The sequence below is a fragment of the Garra rufa genome, chromosome 10, assembly GCF_049309525.1.
Source record: "Garra rufa chromosome 10, GarRuf1.0, whole genome shotgun sequence".
NCBI classification, from domain to species: domain Eukaryota; kingdom Metazoa; phylum Chordata; class Actinopteri; order Cypriniformes; family Cyprinidae; genus Garra; species Garra rufa.
The window spans coordinates 23,730,466-23,747,807 of NC_133370.1; the positions used below are offsets into that span (position 1 = coordinate 23,730,466).

At 33.9% G+C, this 17,342-nt stretch overlaps 1 protein-coding gene across 1 annotated transcript in view; it reads right to left on the minus strand.

Moving 5' to 3' along the window:
- Positions 1–1,334: 1,334 nt before the first annotated feature.
- The window catches only part of dlgap1a (discs, large (Drosophila) homolog-associated protein 1a), a 164,729-nt gene continuing 148,721 nt past the window's right edge, over positions 1,335–17,342 (minus strand). Inside the window, exons 7-12 of the mRNA XM_073848332.1 lie at positions 10,864–11,273; positions 10,508–10,587; positions 7,577–7,995; positions 5,445–5,536; positions 4,117–4,269; positions 1,335–3,534 (exon numbers count right to left, since the gene is read on the minus strand). Coding sequence (XP_073704433.1) covers positions 3,319–3,534; positions 4,117–4,269; positions 5,445–5,536; positions 7,577–7,995; positions 10,508–10,587; positions 10,864–11,273 — 1,370 coding nt within the window. The 3' untranslated portion in view covers positions 1,335–3,318. The remainder of the gene's footprint in view (positions 3,535–4,116; positions 4,270–5,444; positions 5,537–7,576; positions 7,996–10,507; positions 10,588–10,863; positions 11,274–17,342) is intronic.

Consider the following 17,342-nt stretch of genomic DNA (forward strand, 5'->3'; position numbering starts at 1 on the left):
CCACAGAAGGCCCCAAATCTATGTTAGAAAAATGATTAGTAAGTTTATTCGTAGTTTATACACTAAAGAATATAATAATGTGCCTAAATGTCCCACATATGACTAAAGAGGATTTCAAATAAGAAGAGTGGCCATTGATAAGCGTTCACAATAGCAAGCATCAGAATGACAAGAAACAGAAATGGCTACAGAATAGTGAAGGCATCTTTTCATTAGCAATGAATCAGTTTCACATCAAAATAATGTAGTAATTTCTCATGAGTATTGCTTTTAGCTTCAAATACCCTGTTATGTGGTCATTATTTTCCAATTGTACTACAAAAAAAGAAGAGAGAGGGCAGGGATGGAAGCGGGGAAAAAAACTGCAAGCACTTCTGCTCTTCGGAGAGAAAAACAGAAATGCTAAACGACAACAGGATACAGTATTTCCTAGATGGTTTGAGAGGGATTGAGAGAGAGGGTTTATCTACTTCACATGGCTAGGAACGTAATTCACTATGATCACATCGTTTCAGATCATCAGATTAAGACAGTATGTGAAAGAGAGAGACAGATGGGAACGACTGGAGAAGTAAAACATTAAACCTGCTATAACATTCCTTCACCCCTTAAGGAAAAAGGTACAGACAGATTATATTACAAACACCCAGCCTGCTCCACTCCAGAGTGAATGCGCTTATGTTTATTATTTGTCGTAAGTCTGTGCAGAACTGTTAAATGAGAAAGTATATAAGTGTGTATATGCCCATGTTTATCTACACGGTGAACGAAGGTCAGCCGATGGCTTTGAGAGAGGTTGTTGCGCACGTGTGCGTGTAACCGTGTTCAAATGTGTTTACAAACAAACTGTATGTAACCACATGCATAAAAATTAAAAATAGTATATATAAAGTGGCTGAGCTCCAAATAGTGTGCATGTCAATGATCTAGTCACAGATCTTATTCAGGGTACGCATAGTTAATTTGACGCATATAAAAACGAGGCTACGAGGGACAGTTCAGGTTCTGTGTATGGTCAATAGTTGTATTCAACAGTACTGCAAAAATCATATTCTTAAAGGGTTAGTTCACCCAAAAATGAAAATTCATTCATTTATTAATTACTCACCCTCATGTTGTTCCAAACCTGTAAGATCTTTGTTCGTCGTCGCAACACAAATTAAGATATTTTTGCTGAAATCCAAGAGCTCTCTGACCCTCCATAGACAGCAAGGGTCCTTCCATGTTCAAGGCCCAGAAAGGTTTGTCAACGTTCTTAGTACCTTTCTGGGCCTTGAACGTTAAAAGACCCTTGCTGTCTATGGAGGTTTTAGAGCGCTCTTTGATTTCATCAAAAATATCTTAATTTTTTTTTACCAAAGACAAACAAAGGTCTTATAGGTTTGGAACAACAGGAGGGTAAGTAATTAATAAAAGAATTTTCATTTTTTGGTGAACTACTTTAATGAGGATTGTTGTCCAGTTAAAATATGCAGAAATCTTCAAAACAAGATTAAGAAGCAACACTGCATAAGACATGAAAGACTTGTCAGAGAATGCATATTTAATATTAGTGTATTTTGTGTAACCTCACTGGCATTCTTACAACTTTAAAACAAGTGAAATTACTAGCCAGTGCTACCATTTTTTTCTGAAATAAATCTTATACTTTTATTCAGCAAGGATGCAAGTTTATCAAACGTGAGAGTAAAGTCATTCATAGTGTTACAAAAGATTATATGCTCCTATTTATCAAAGAATTCTGAAAAAAATGATTGTTTTCCACAAAAATATTAATCAGCGCACATGTTTTCAACACTTAATAATGGCATTTTTCTTGAGCACCAAAACAGCATATTAAAATGCTGAAGAATGGCTGCTGAAACTGTCTGCTTTGCCATTTCAGGAATACATTTAAAAAAAAAAATTTACTGTATTTGTTATCAAATAAAATTCTTAACATCCCCAAACTTTCATGCAGTTGTGTTTATTTAGGATATTATCTATTAAAACAAGTCTTAATATTTTATGCAGTGCTGCTTCTCAATAAACAAATATTATTTTTTGTTTAAAGGGAGAGTTCACCCAAAAATGAAATTTTTGTCATCATTTGCGCACCCTCATGTCATTCCAAACCTTTCTTTCTCATGTTGAACACAAAAGAAGATATTTTGAAGAATGCTGGCAATCAAACAGTTGATGGTCCCCAATAACTTTCATAATATTTCTTTGGTACTATGGAAGTCAATGGGGACCAACAACTGTTTGCTGTTTGGTTCTTGAACATAAGAAAGAAACTTATACAGGTTTGGTACGACATGAGGGTGAGTAAATGATGACAAAATTTAAATTTTCAGGTGAACTATTTCTATTTAATACTAAAAGAAAAAAAAAAGAAAAAACAGAAACTAAAGTCCCTTGACCATTTCGACCATTAGACGTTCAGGACGTTTAAAGAGTGAAAATTCTGTCATAAATTACCCTCATGTTATCCCAAACCTGTAAGACCTTTGTTCATCTTTGGAACACAAATTAAGATATTTTTCATGAAATCCAAGAGCTTTCTGACCCTTCATAGACAGCAAGTGTACTATCACGTTCAAGGCCCAGCAGAAAGGTACCAAGAACATCCACAAAACAGTCCATGTGACATCTGTCGTTGGATATCAGTCATTGTGGTACTCTCCAAAATGGCAAAATGTTGAATAAAGTCATTATTTACAAAAAGTATTCTCGTAGCTTCATAAAATTGAACCACTGATGTCACATGGACTATTTTGTCAATGTTCTTGGTCCCTTTCTGGGTCAGAAAGTTCTTGGACTTCATCAAAAATATCTTAATATGTGTTCCGAAGACAAACGAAGGTCTTACGGGTTTGGAACAACATGAGGGTGAGTAATTAATGACAAAATGTTCATTTTGGGGTGCACTAACCCTTTAATATGCTGTACTGTTTTTCAGAAACCCTGAAAAAGTATTTTCAAAAAGCTTCCAGGACACAAAAAAAACAGGAAAACATGGGCTGTGAAAATTTGATTGGCCATAAGACAGCATACCCTGCAGCCTCGGTTTCATTTGTGTGAAATTAAACAAGTCATTTTTCCTGACTAACATCTTGGGGTCATAGAAATGTGATGTACGTCTATGTTGGTTGTCATTTTGGAAATAATGAAAGGTCAAATTACTACTCCTGTGCTATCATGGTGCTGGTGTATGTCGCTCCGAATTTACAGTGATATTAGCATTAGGCAAATATAGACCTGTGTGACGTGTTGTGCTCACGGCGGAATTCTGCACTTAGGCATTCATGTGTGAGTGCGATTTTGTGTTTGGCAGTTTCATAGTCTGGTCTGTGCCTCAGGTATATAGATCTCGATGCTGTCTGCACTTTCTGTGGCTGAGTTCTGCCGTACTGAAGCGGCTCGTTTGGCCGCCATCAAACGCTTGCGCGCCTCCTGACGCTGCTTCTCGGTGCTTTCCAGCGAGCGATCTCTGGCCAGGGGAGGGTGGCCTTTCGGGGGTTTCTTTGGCACTGGGGGAGGCAGCCTTCTCTCCTGAACAGGGGCGACAAACAGTCAGTTAGCCGCCGCGGCGGGCGGAGAAAGACGAGCGGAGACAGCAATATGGCACACCTGCACACAGACAGCGCTAAGGCCAGCCGCGGCTAACGCTTCCGCGGCCGACTGCGTGCGGTAAGAGAGCGGCCCGGCGGGGGTGAGAGGTTGGGGGCCGCTGCCCCCAAGGTGCGTGCCGGATGGAATGACTTCTGAAAACAGCTCACTGTCAAACAAACAAACAAAACAAACATGAAGAGGATGTCAGGAAATTAAGAGTGAATGAAACATTCACAGTTACATTAGACCAACAGACCAACATAAGCCACAGGGAGGACATTTCCAGCAACAGCAACATTTCCAGAGGCAAATTTATAATAAATCACAATAATATTGTGTATTTTGGAGGTTTGTTATTGCCAGTGCCCACCCTTGAATGCATAATATCACACTACAGAAGCAACAGACCATGCACATGAATGAAAAAACGCAACGTTGCCCTTCGATCAGGCTGCTAGCATGTCTGCATTCTTTTTATTCATTTCTCAATGACTCCGTACTGATTCTGCAAGTTTGTTGTACCTTTCTTTCAGGGGGGTCGAGGGGTCTCCAGTTGTTGGCTTTGAGCTGGTGAAGCTCATCGAACTTTAAGCTGATATTCTCAATGGAAAGTTGAAGCATGTCCCAGAAGCCTGCGAGATCTTGAGCCACTGGCCGTGGGTGAGCGTTTGGGTTCTGCTGAGCCAAGAAAAGAATTAGCTGTGCTGTCTAAACATCTGATAGGCCTTGGAAGAACTGTTTTCTCTGGAGCTGGTGTGTCCATTCTGGTTTTGTGCTCACAAAAGGTGCAAACCCACAGTTCCATTTCTTTTTTCAAAGATCCAGACAGACTACTGTTCAAAAGTGTGGGGATGATAATATGTTTTCATGTTTTTGAAAGTTTTTTCTCTTATGTTCATCAAAGCTGAATTTATTTGAACCAGTACTATTGTGAAATATTATCATTTAAAAGAATTTTCTATTTTTTAAATAAAAATGTAACATGTTATTTGTTTCAAAGCTGAATTTTCAACAGACAGTCTTTTTTGATAAATAGAAAGATCAACAGAACAGTATTAATTTGAAATAGACCTTTGGAGCATTGTAAATGTTTTGACTGCCTCACTTTTCATTAATTTAATGTGTCCTTGATGAATAAAAGTATTACTTTCTTTAAAAAGAAATGTCTTACTGACCCCAAACTCTTGAACCATAGTCAAAGTGTTATTTCTATAGTGCTTTATATAATACAGATTATTTTAAAGCAGATTCACAGTAATAAACAGGAAAATAGTAATCAACTATTTAAAATTCATGAAATATTATTGTATCAATGGTAACACTTTACAATAAGGTGTCATTTGTTAACATTAGTTAATACATAATAAATAAATACATTTATTACACTATTTATTAATCTTTGTTTAATGCTAATGAACCAAAATAGAAAATCGTTCATCGTTAGTTCGTGTTTGCTTACAGTGCATTAACTAATGTTAACAAACAATTTGTGATTTTAATAATGCATTAATAAATGTTGAAATTAACTAAGATTAATAAATGCTGTAGAAGTATTGTTCATTTTTAGTTCATGTTAATTAATGTAGTTAACTAATGTTAACTAATGAACCTTATTGTAAAGTGTTACCATATCATATCAATTTGTTCAGTATCAAAATATTTGCTTCAGTTCAGTTCAACAACAGTGTAAAGTTCATCAGTTTTGAAACAAATTTAAGTCAGCTATCAACAGTTCCAAAGAAAGCAACAGTGTCTTATTCAGCTCGAGTCAGTTCAATGTTGATTCAATAAGTGGTGTAAGTTGATTCTGTCAAATAAATGTTTATTATATCTTTCCTACTAGTACTCACCAGATTTTCCTCACACAGTTCCCTGAACTGCTGAAACTTCTGGGACATAAGCAGCTGTGCACTTCCCACTGCACTACGGATCTTCCCCAGGACTGAAGAGCACACGCAAAAACAAAAAGGTAAGCATCAAAAACATGCATAACTACCCTAGATCAATAGAAAAGTAGAATTCTGCTCCTTCTGAGACTTGAAAAAAAAAACTACTATGCTATTTAGACGTTTTTGAACAGTAAGATTTGTAAATAAGTCTCTTCTGCTCACCAAGCCTGCATTTATTTGATCCAAAGTACAGCAAAAACTGTAAAATTTTGAAATATTTTTACTATTTAAAATAATTGTTTTCTGTTTAAATATATTTTAAAATGTAATTTATTCCTGTAATTTCAAATCTGAATTTTTTTGCATCATAACTCCAGTCACATGATCCTTCAGAAATCATTCTAATATTCTGATTTGCTGCTCAAAAAACATTTATTATTATTATTGCTGAAAACAGTTGAGTAGAATTTTTTTTCAGGTTTCTTTGGATAGAAAGTTCAGAAGAACAGCATTTATCTGTAATAGAAGTCTTTTGTAACATTATAAATGTCTTTATTATCACTTTTGATCAATTTAAAGCATCCTTTCTAAATAAAAGCAAAATAAATAAGTAAAAGTAATAATAAGTATACTGACTCCATGCTTTTGAATGGTATAGATGCTACAAATATAATATAATGTTACAAAAGCTTTTTTTTATTTCACATAAATGCTGATCTTTGGATATTTCTATTTAAAGAATCATAAAAAATGTACTCAGCTGTTTTAAATATTGATAATAGCAATAAAGATGTTTATTGAACATCAATTTCAAGAAATGCTGATTTATATTATTATGATTTTTGAAGGATCATGTGACAATGAAGACTGGATAATGATGCTGGAAATTCAGCTTTGATCACAGGAATAAATTACGTTTAAAAATAGAAAACAGTTATTTTAAATAATAAAAATATTTAACAATTTTATTGTTTTTGCTGTACTTTGGATCAAATAAATTCAGGCTTGGGGAGCAGAAGAGACTTAAAAAAAATCTTACTGTTCAAAGACTTTTGACTGGTAATGTGTGTAAATTAAAATTATGAGAGACTACAGTGATATGTTTGATATCAGCAATTCTAAAAGGGATAGGATATTCACCAAAAACTAAACATTCTGTCATTAATTACTCACTCTCATGTCATTCCAAACCCGTCAGACCTTTGTTCATCTTTGGAACACAAATTGAGATATTTTTGATGAAATCCGAGAGCTTTTTGACCCTGCATAGACAGCAATGCAACTACCACGTTCAAGACCCAGAAAGATAGTAAGGACATTGTTAAAATAGTCCATGTGACATCAGTGGTTCAACGGTACAAGAATACAATCATGTGCACCGAGAAAACAATAATAATGACTTTCAATAGAACGCCAGCTCATGTGTCAGCAGCACCACACACATGTGTCATGGTACTCTCATGAATGGTGCTGAAGACTGACATGGAAGAGAATAAATTGTTGAATGAAGACAGTGTTTTTGTTTTCTTTGTGCTCAAAAAGTATTCTTGTATCTTCATAACATTATGGTTGAACCACTGATATCACGTGGACTATTTTATCAATGTCCTTACTACCTTTCTGGGCCTTGAACGTGTCAGTTGCATTGCTGGCTATACAGGGACAGAAAGCTCTTGGATTTCATCTAAAATATCTTAATTTGTGTTTCGAAGATGAACAAAGGTCTTGGAACGGGTTTGGAACGACATGAGGGTCTCCCTTTAAGTAAAAACAGGCCTGAGATTTCAGGCAAACAGTGTGAGGACCAGGATGTCCAGCAGAAGGCAGATTACTTCAATGCAGATGAGAATAATTCAATAAATAGTTGCTGCTTTTTTGCATATGCTATTTCAGCAAAAAATTCGGCATCCTTAAATCACCTGCAATGCATAAGTTGCTGTAAATTAATACAGCTTAAAAAGTCATTATTTTCACATGCCTATTGAGCACACAAAACTAACTAGAATGTTAGAAATATATATTTTACTTTTTTTCAAGATGGTTTACCTACTAGAACACTTCATTACGGGATTACGAGTAAATCAAACACTAACCTTCATCAGGTAGCTTGTTCTCCTTCTCATCGTGCTCCATCTGCCTGCACCAGCCCTCCATACGCTCTGTCTCTGCTTGCAGCAGCTTCAGGAACCAGCGGCCGTCACGCTGACACACCGAGCGGCCCACGACTTCCAAGGGATCTTCTGTTACGCTGTCGATCCAAGGATCGGGTGGAGGCAGAATGGAGGGATCAAAGCCAACGTCCTCATAGTCATCTGAGGTGCAGGCATGGTAGTGATTCCCTGAGCCCTGGATGCTGACGGTGGAGGTGGCGGCATCACGTGAGTACTGCCGTGACAAGCAGCCCGCGGAGGGGAAATCTGTGACAGGAGAGTCAGCTGGTGTGTAGTCCGGAGTGTCCAGATCAGCCTGTACCGCTGCCGTCACGCTGTTAGAGCGCTTGAACCGCCGATGACTGAACCCAAGTAAAAAGAAGAAAGATTCAATTCAAATGTACATAAAAACACAACACTCTTCTATGAAGAAACTGGTTTTAAATTCAGTTTTAATATTAATTTAGATATTTGGTAGGACATAAACTATTATAATAATTATATAGAATATTCATTACTTAAATATAATTATGACAGGTTCTGTCTTAAAATATGAGTTGTGTACTGTCTACATGTATACCACATTAGTAACTTGTCCGAGTAGGCACAAACATCATTAACTGCCATTTATTTGGCATAAAAATAGCACCACTCAAGTGACTTGCAAAAGAGACTAATTTAAAGCACACAGCTAGTGACAATTTAAAAAAATTATGTAGCAAACATAAATATTGCATCAAATAATGCATCTTTTAAAGCTGGCTTTCTGTCAACATTTCTCAATGATGAAATAATAAACATTTAAACTCTCCTTTAGTTTTGTTCCAGCATATTTGATGACATCATTTTGCTGAGCTTGTCACAATGAATTGTGGGATTTCCTTATCAAAAAAAAATTCTAATTTAGCCAAAAAATTAGGCCTTTTAGTGTGCAGCATAATCTGTTGTCTACAATTTGCGACATCAGGAGCATGTCTATAGTGCCTAAAAATACTGTCTAGCTAGGCAGTTTTGAGAAGAGGCATGGTGTGCCAGCTTTTGCGCTCTGGGATAATCCTGTCCCTGCTCAATAAGTTTAATAAAGTGAAAGTGTCTCCATAATACTGAGTTTCTTAATCCTTGATTTTAATGCACTCTCTCACCTTATGCAGCGTGCAATATACCAGCTGAAGAGGATAAACACTTTTCAGAACGCAATATGAACTTTGAACCACTGCATGCATTTGTAGATCGAAGCAATTTGATAAAACACATGGATCAGAAATATTTTAAACCAAGTTAATTAATTGACAGGAAATTAAGCAATAAAGGACATAGAGAGCTGGTGATAACAGGATTTGTTTTTGGTAATTTTGGATTTTGGAATTTTTTTTTAACATAACAACCCATAACTGCAATGGTATAGTAGCCAAATATAAAAGTATGGAGTGACCAAATATGAAATACTTTATATACATATATATATAAAAAATTGTTTTTTTATTTTTTTTGAGAGAAATTACACTAGTACATTATTTAATCAAGGATGCATAATAATTAAAAATGTGAGTGAAGACATTTAAAGGTGGCCCATTATGCACCTTTTTACAAGTTGTAATATGTGACCCTGGACCACAAAAACCAGTCATAAGTGGCAATTTTTGAAATCATCTGAAAGCTGAATAATTGATAATTTTCCAATGTAAGGTTTGTTAGGATATCTGGAATCTGAGGGTGCAAAAAAATCTAAATATTGAGAAAATCGCCTTTAAAGTTGTGCAAATGAAGTTCTTAGCAATGCATATTACTATGTTTTGATATATTTACGGTAGAAAATGTACAGAATATAAAATTATCCTTACTTAATATCCTAATGATTTTTGTCATAAAATAAAAATTGATCATTTTCACCCATACAATGTACATTTTTTGTCATCTTTGCAGGACTGTAATATGAAGAGTGTACAAAGCAGGGTTGGAAATTAACGAAGGATTGTGGCAAAAATGCCACCAAAATGAACAAAATTGCCCTAGAAATTCAAGAGAAACACAATTAAACAATATATTATGGCTTATGCAATTAAAATTGTGAAAATTAATGAAAAGTGTCAATTGGCAAATTATATTTCGATTTGCTTACTCTGCATCAGATTGCTTATATGTTGCTGTTTTGTGCAGCACTGAGCCTTATAACCAATCAAACGCGATTCTGTTGAACTTAAGAATGCATCAGCCAATCAGAGGCACTTAGATTAGGCAATGCTGAAGACGACAAAGCTGTCAGGATGTAGATACGATGTAAATGTAATATAGTTTTTGCATAACTTGTGCTAGACTTGGCAAACGTCATGGACCAACATGTTTGTCTGTGCAGGCAGAATGTGCTCAAAACAAAACAAAAATGTTTTATATATGTAATTTTCTATAACGATGTTAATAATCATTATTACAATATTCAGAGCAATAATCTACAATAATGATTTTTGTCATAATATTGCAGCCCTAATGAGCTCCTGTTTTTTAGATACAATTTTAAACAGTCTATTGTTATTGACAACAGTTTCAAATATTGATTGAAGTAACTGGGTACATTTCAGTATTTGACATTAAAGACAACATTTTTATAATAATTTAAATAATAAGTTGATTGTAAAAATTCCCCTTACGAATATAAAAAATGCCTCTGGAAATCAATTCCAGGGGGCAAATATTGCCCTCTAATGGAAAAGTTTATTTCTGACCCTGGTACAACGTAAAATATCGTTAGCAACAGTGTGAAAGTAGCACATAACAGGCAAAATACTGGTATAAACATAGATGTCTATTGGTACAATATGAGTCACATGACTAAAAATGCATCATCCTTTTCAAGAAAAGGATGCGCTTTAGACTCACCCATGATCTTCCTCAACCTGAATTCCCACTGACTGAAACTTGGATTGGTCCTCCAGTTCCTGGTCCTCAGGCCCATCCACCTGTTTAAAAACATCACACAGTAAACCAGCCACCTCCATACTCATTTGAAGAATCATCTACCTCAGGGAGAAGTAAACAAAACTCCAGCTCACCCTGTGTGGGTTTGTATACAAAAATAAAACCAGCTTGTGTAAGACTTAACTTGTATGAATATATCTTTTAAGAATCTCATTTGTGTACAAACATCTGATAAAGTGTATTTTACAACTAAATGCTGATTAGGAAGATCTCAGCAGTGTTGAGGAGATGAATAAACAACACCGAATATCACTCACCTGGATGCCAATAGAAAGGCACCTGCTCTTCCTGAGCACATCCCTGCGGACGTCTTCCAGGGCTGGTATGGGTATGGGGATGGGTACAGGCATGGGCATGGGCAGTGGAGAAGGAGGGGTAGTGCTGATTGTGATGGTGCTGTTGCTGACGTGCTGACTGGCAGGGCCGTGGATCTGAGCGTTGGCTGCCTCGATGGCTGCCGTCAGCGCTTTCATGCTGTCAATGCTCTCGGTGGAATTGCTCAGGCCAGAGTGGAGAACGGGCTCGCCCCGCGGCCCGGGACCGTCCATGTAAGCGTCCTGCGCAGACTCAGTGCTGCTCTGGGCCGTGATTGAGATGAAGGGCTTGGTGGAGGTGCGAGGTGGTACCGGCGGAGGAGTCTTCTTGTAGGTGGTGATACATGATGATACTGTAGACAGAAAAGTAGACTTATTATTTCTCATGTTTTTATCCACTCTAACTTGCAAATATGGATGGATGAAAAAGTATGTACACAGTTGAGTTTGGAATGGAAAGAAAGTTTCAGGGTACAGGGTCTCAAAAAAAGTTTGGGGTTGGTAAATTAAAAAAAAATGTTTTTAAAAGCAGTCTCTTACACTCACCAAAAGCTACATTTATTTGATCAAAAATACATACTAAAATTTAAAATATCTTAAAATTTAATATATACTTGATGGCAAAGCTGACATTTCAACAGCTATTACTCCAGTCTTTAATGTCACATGATCGTTCAGAAATCATTCTAATATGCTGATTTAAAAGTCAAGTACAACAATTCTTATTATCAATGCTGATAATTTGCTGCTTAATAATTTTGTAGAAATGGTGACAATTTTCGATGGATTTTTAATGAACATAAAGTAAAAAAAAAAAAAACAGCATTTATTTAAATTATAATTTATTTAAAATGAAATGTAATTGTATGCAATAAAATGTACTAACACTTTTAATCAATTTAATGTATTCTTGCTGAATAACATAACTGACTTTTTTTTTTAAAACGAACAAAAATAAAATAAAATGTAATAATGAAATAAAATCATACATAAAATATTATGATTAAAATGCATTAAAAACTTTAAAGAAACATTTCTTTCTTCTTCTTCTTATTAATGTTGATAATTTGCTGCTTAATATTTCTGTGGAAACCGACATTTTTTAAGGTTTTTTTTGATGAATATAAAGTTAAAAAAAAAAACATTTATTTAAAATATAATTGTATATAATATAACAATATTTACAATTTACATACACTTTCCATCAATTTAATGTATTCTTGCTCAATTAAATAATTGATTTCTTTAAAAAAGAAAAATAAATAAAATAATACAATTCTTTAATAAATAAAATATTATGATCAAAACACATTAACATTCTTAATATTGTGAAATATTACAATTTAAAATAACTTTTTTTCTATTTAAAATATCTTAAAATATACTTGACGGCAAAGGTGAATTGTCAGCAGCCATTCCTCCAGTCTTCAATGTCACAAGATGTTTCAGAAATAATTCTAATATGCTTATTTAAAAGTCAAGAAACATTTCTTAGTATTATTAATGTTGATCATTTGCTGCTTAATATTTCTGTGGAAACTATGACAATTTTTAAGGATTTATTAAAAAACGTTTATTTAATATATAACATATTTAAAATAAAATATAATTGTATGTAATACAACAATTTACAATTTATTTACACTTTTAAACAAGTTAATATATTCTTGCTAAATAAAATATTTTATTTCTTAAAAAATATAAATAAAAATACTAAATAAAATAGTATGAGCAAAAATACATTAAAAACCTTTATTTTGTGAAATATTACAATTTAAAATAACTTTTCTATTTAAGATACCTTAAAAATAAATACATACTTAAATACATATAATACATAATAAATAAATATTTTCAGCATCATTACTCCAGTCTTCAGTGTCTTTGTCTCTTTCAGAAATCATTCTAATACGCTGATTTGAAAGTTAAGAAACACTTCTTATTATTATCAATGTTGATAATTAGCTGCTTAATATTTCTGTGGAGATTGTGGCAATTTTCAAACCAGTTTTTTTGATAAATATAAAGTAAAAAAAAAAAAACATTTATTTAATATACATTGTATTTATTGTATTGTATTTATCAATTCAATGTATTCTTGCCTAAATAATAACTGAAATATAAAATTAGGGCTGGGAAACGATTAATCGCGATTAATCGCATCCAAAATAAAAGTTTATGATTGCATACTGTATGTGTGTGTACTGTGTGAATATATAATGTATGTATAAATACACACACAAACATTTATATTAAAGAAAACTGAAAATAAAAATTAAATTAAAATAAATAAAATATTTATAATTCTATATATAATCTAAATTAAATACAAATATAACTATCCACACATATAAGTATTTTTTTAAAGGCTTTACATGTATGTGTGTGTATTTATATATACATAATAAATATACACAGTAAACACACATTTAGTATGTTAACATAAACTTTTATTTTGGATGCGATTAATCGCGATTAATCGTGTCCCAGCCCTATATAAAATATAATAAAAAGAACAAATCTTACCCCCAAATTTTAAATGGTAGTATGGTAAGTGTATTTATAAGTAATTCAAATCCTATGAGTCTTGGTTACAAGAAACCAAAAAATCCTCTGAACTTAAAATCAGAGTTGTGGACCTTAGTGTGAATATCTTGCTATCCTGCCTATCTTGCAGTAACTTGCCATTACTTGAGCAAAAAAGTCAACGCCGCCCACTGTTATGCTGCCACCTATTTGGCTTTCGTCAACACACACAGCTAAGCACATTAAAGAGGCCAGGAATGTTTTGCTGGAGTCATGGGGAATAAGAGATAAGACTCAAAACAGACCACACTTCCAACATGACTCTGTGTGCTAATCTTTTGCCTTTGCCACCACCTTGAATCTGCCGGTAAAAAAGCCTTTTCATAAACCATGGATTTGCATGAGATTTGTCTTGCAAACTTTTTTCAGGTCAAGCCCAAATGCCAGATACGCTCTGTGATCCAGCAACAGATGGGACCCAAGATGGAACAGCGAAGTCTGCATATTTCCAGTGTGAAGCATTGTGAGCTGCTTTACTATCGCTTTACCAGTACTAACAGTTACTTAAAAGTATATAATATCATAATATTATTTGACCAGCGGGGGCCACCATACTATAACATTTATTGCATTCGTTTTATTTTAAAGTCCTTAAAAAGCTTGTGACCGAGAGCATGATTAAATATTCACTTATTAACATACTTACGGAAGAATCCTATTATATCAGTGGGCCATCTGTTGACATTGAAAGTGTTATCTTGAAGCGCTACTGCTTGACACAGTGCTGGTGGAGCACTGACTCACTTCCTCCAGCACTTCACTTCAAAGAGCGAAGCAACCCTCACAACCCAGACTAAACATGAAATCACTAATCGATGGCTGCATGAAGCTGGAGATAGAGGTGTGTGCTGTGAGATAAACAGTCAGAGAGAGTCTGTGCGAGCAAGGCATATATTTTCCTTATTATTTGTTCTACCAAACATCCACAAGGGGGCAATCTAAAGCGAGACAGAGAGCAGCTGTTAATGTCCTTTCTGATATCACTTCCTCATTCTCGTACTCTTCACTTTTTCTCTTGGTAGCATAATACCACAGCAAAAATACACTGTAAAAATCATTACATAATCTTAGCATGCTCATTCATTAATGTTACGTCTATGGAGTCTCTGAGACCCCGAACATAAAGTAATATTTTTCGCAGAGGACGTTTGAATTATGTTATTGTTTATAATGAATTCTCATTAGAGAAACTAATTATCAGCGTGATGACTCCTTATGTCAATGTTAAGTGTTTGTCAAGTTATTAAAAAGGCCTTGGGATCTTTGAGATGTAACACAAGTGTTAAAAACAGTCAAGATACTGTATAAAAGCATCATGTTCTTTTGTTATTCGTGCTTATGTGGTGACTCATGCTGAATAACACAAAGGCAATGAAACCTGACCTTAACACTCATTTACAGGCATTTAAGCAAAGGCCTATGACAGTCCAGTAATGCCACAAAAGAAGAGAAAAACATAGTTTGGTAAATTATAATTACAACATATGAAGTGATTATTATGAGGGAAAAAAATCTGAAATTCTGATATACAAAGACATAATTGTGATAATAAAAAAGTATACAAATATACAATTGGACAAATTTTGACCTTATGTCTTCAGGAATATTTATCCCATAGTTGACTTTTGTCCTAATTTAAACTTTTTTGTCATAATTATCTCAATATTTTATCTCATAACATGATTTAGTATTTCATCATGATACATACATAATCCTGACATTTTCTCATAATTATATGACTTTCATAATTCTGACATTTTATCTCATAATTGACTTTTTTACAATTCTGACATTTTATCTAATAATTGTGACTTTCATAATTCTGACATTTTATCTCATAATTATGACTTTCATATTTCACATTTTATCGTTATGGATTATAATGAATTCTCATGCGAGAAACTTAAAAAGTGGTGATTTGTGTAATTCTGAAATTTTATCTTTATCTTATAATTATGACTTTCATAATTATGACATTTTATCTCATAACTGAATCATGCTATTGTTTGTGAAGAATTATCATGCAAGAAACTAATTCAATGACTTTTGTAATTCTGACATTTCGTCTCATGACTTTCATATTTGTCATTTTATCTCGTAATTATGACTTTTAATATTTATGACATTTTATCTCATAATTAACTCATGTTATTGTTTATAATGAATTATATAATGAATTCATTTTATCTCATAATGACTTTCATAATCCTGACATTTTCTCATAATTATGACTTTCATAATTCTGACATTTTATCTCATAATTGACTTTTTTACAATTCTGACATTTTATCTAATAATTGTGACTTTCATAATTCTGACATTTTAACTCATAATTATGACTTTCATATTTCACATTTTATCGTTATGGATTATAATGAATTCTCATGCGAGAAACTTAAAAAGTGGTGACTTGTGTAATTCTGAAATTTTATCTTTATCTTATAATTATGACTTTCATAATTATGACATTTTATCTCATAACTGAATCATGCTATTGTTTATGAAGAATTATCATGCAAGAAACTAATTCAATGACTTTGTAATCATAATTACATAATTGTAATCATAATTCTGTCATTTTATCTCATAATTATAACTTTCATATTTATGACATTTTATCTCATAATTGAATCATGTTATTGTTTATAATCAATTCTCATGCAAGAAACTAATAAAGTGATGACTTTCGTAATTCTGACATTTTATCTCAATTACTTTTTCTTAATTCTGACATTTTATTGCATTGACTTTTTCCATAATTCTGACATTTTAATTTTGACTAAGTATTAGAGCTGGGTGGTTAATCGAAATATAATCGAAACTGAAAAGCAGAACCTTTCATTTTTTATAATTCCATTAATAATTTACCATTAAAAACATACTACTGCGTGTGTAGACAGCACTATATGGATGTGTATAACTGTAGCGCTCGCTTCTTTTGCAGAGTGAGAGGTGTGTTTAAGAATTAATGTATTTTACGAGGTGGCAAATTCGTTGCAATTCCTACAAATGACCTAACCCCAGCCCTAAACCTACCCCTCAGTGAGGTCGTATGAATTTGTACAAATTAGCCATCTCGAAAAGTACGTATAAATTGGTTGTGAGATAGCATTGGTATTACGCATTTTAGACACAAAGACGTGTTCTGTGTGAATGGTGTCCGATTCACATCTGTAACTATGAAAGCAAAAAAAGAATGATAATAATAATAAATAAAAAAAACATTAAAATAATCGTTCATTAGTCATAATCGTAGTCGGATTTTTTGATTTTAGGTCATATTGTCCAGCCCTACTAAGTATGTCATAATTATTATTTACCAAAGCTTGATATTTGGCAGAAATGTGTTTACCCTAAGTTCCTCTCTTGAAATACAGTTTAAATCTCTGTAAGATAAAACTATGCTGTTCACAGGAACAATCCATCACATTTTCTTTGGCAAGGCGCCCATTCTTGTTTGCTTCTTTGACGACCGGTTACACGCAGAAAGCCACGGTATATGTTTGAATAGCCGAATTCATCTCCCCTGAGCTCCAGTGTATCAAAGAGTGCGTGTACACACAATTGCTTCAACAGACTTAATCTCCATCTCTCACGCCTTCATTTATTCACATACATACGCAGAGGTTCACACACGACTGCAGCCAAAACAAACGCTTGTTTCGTCCCAAGATGTCTAGCTGGTAAGTTCAGGACAAACTTGTGTTCTTTAGCAGCAGTGTGTGTGCTGCTGAGATAACAGCCTGTAGATTAGATGCTGCTCCAGCTCTAGAGATTTCTGTCATACAGGCGTCCTCTCGTCTAATTTCACCCCCTCCCTCTCTAATCAACGCTCT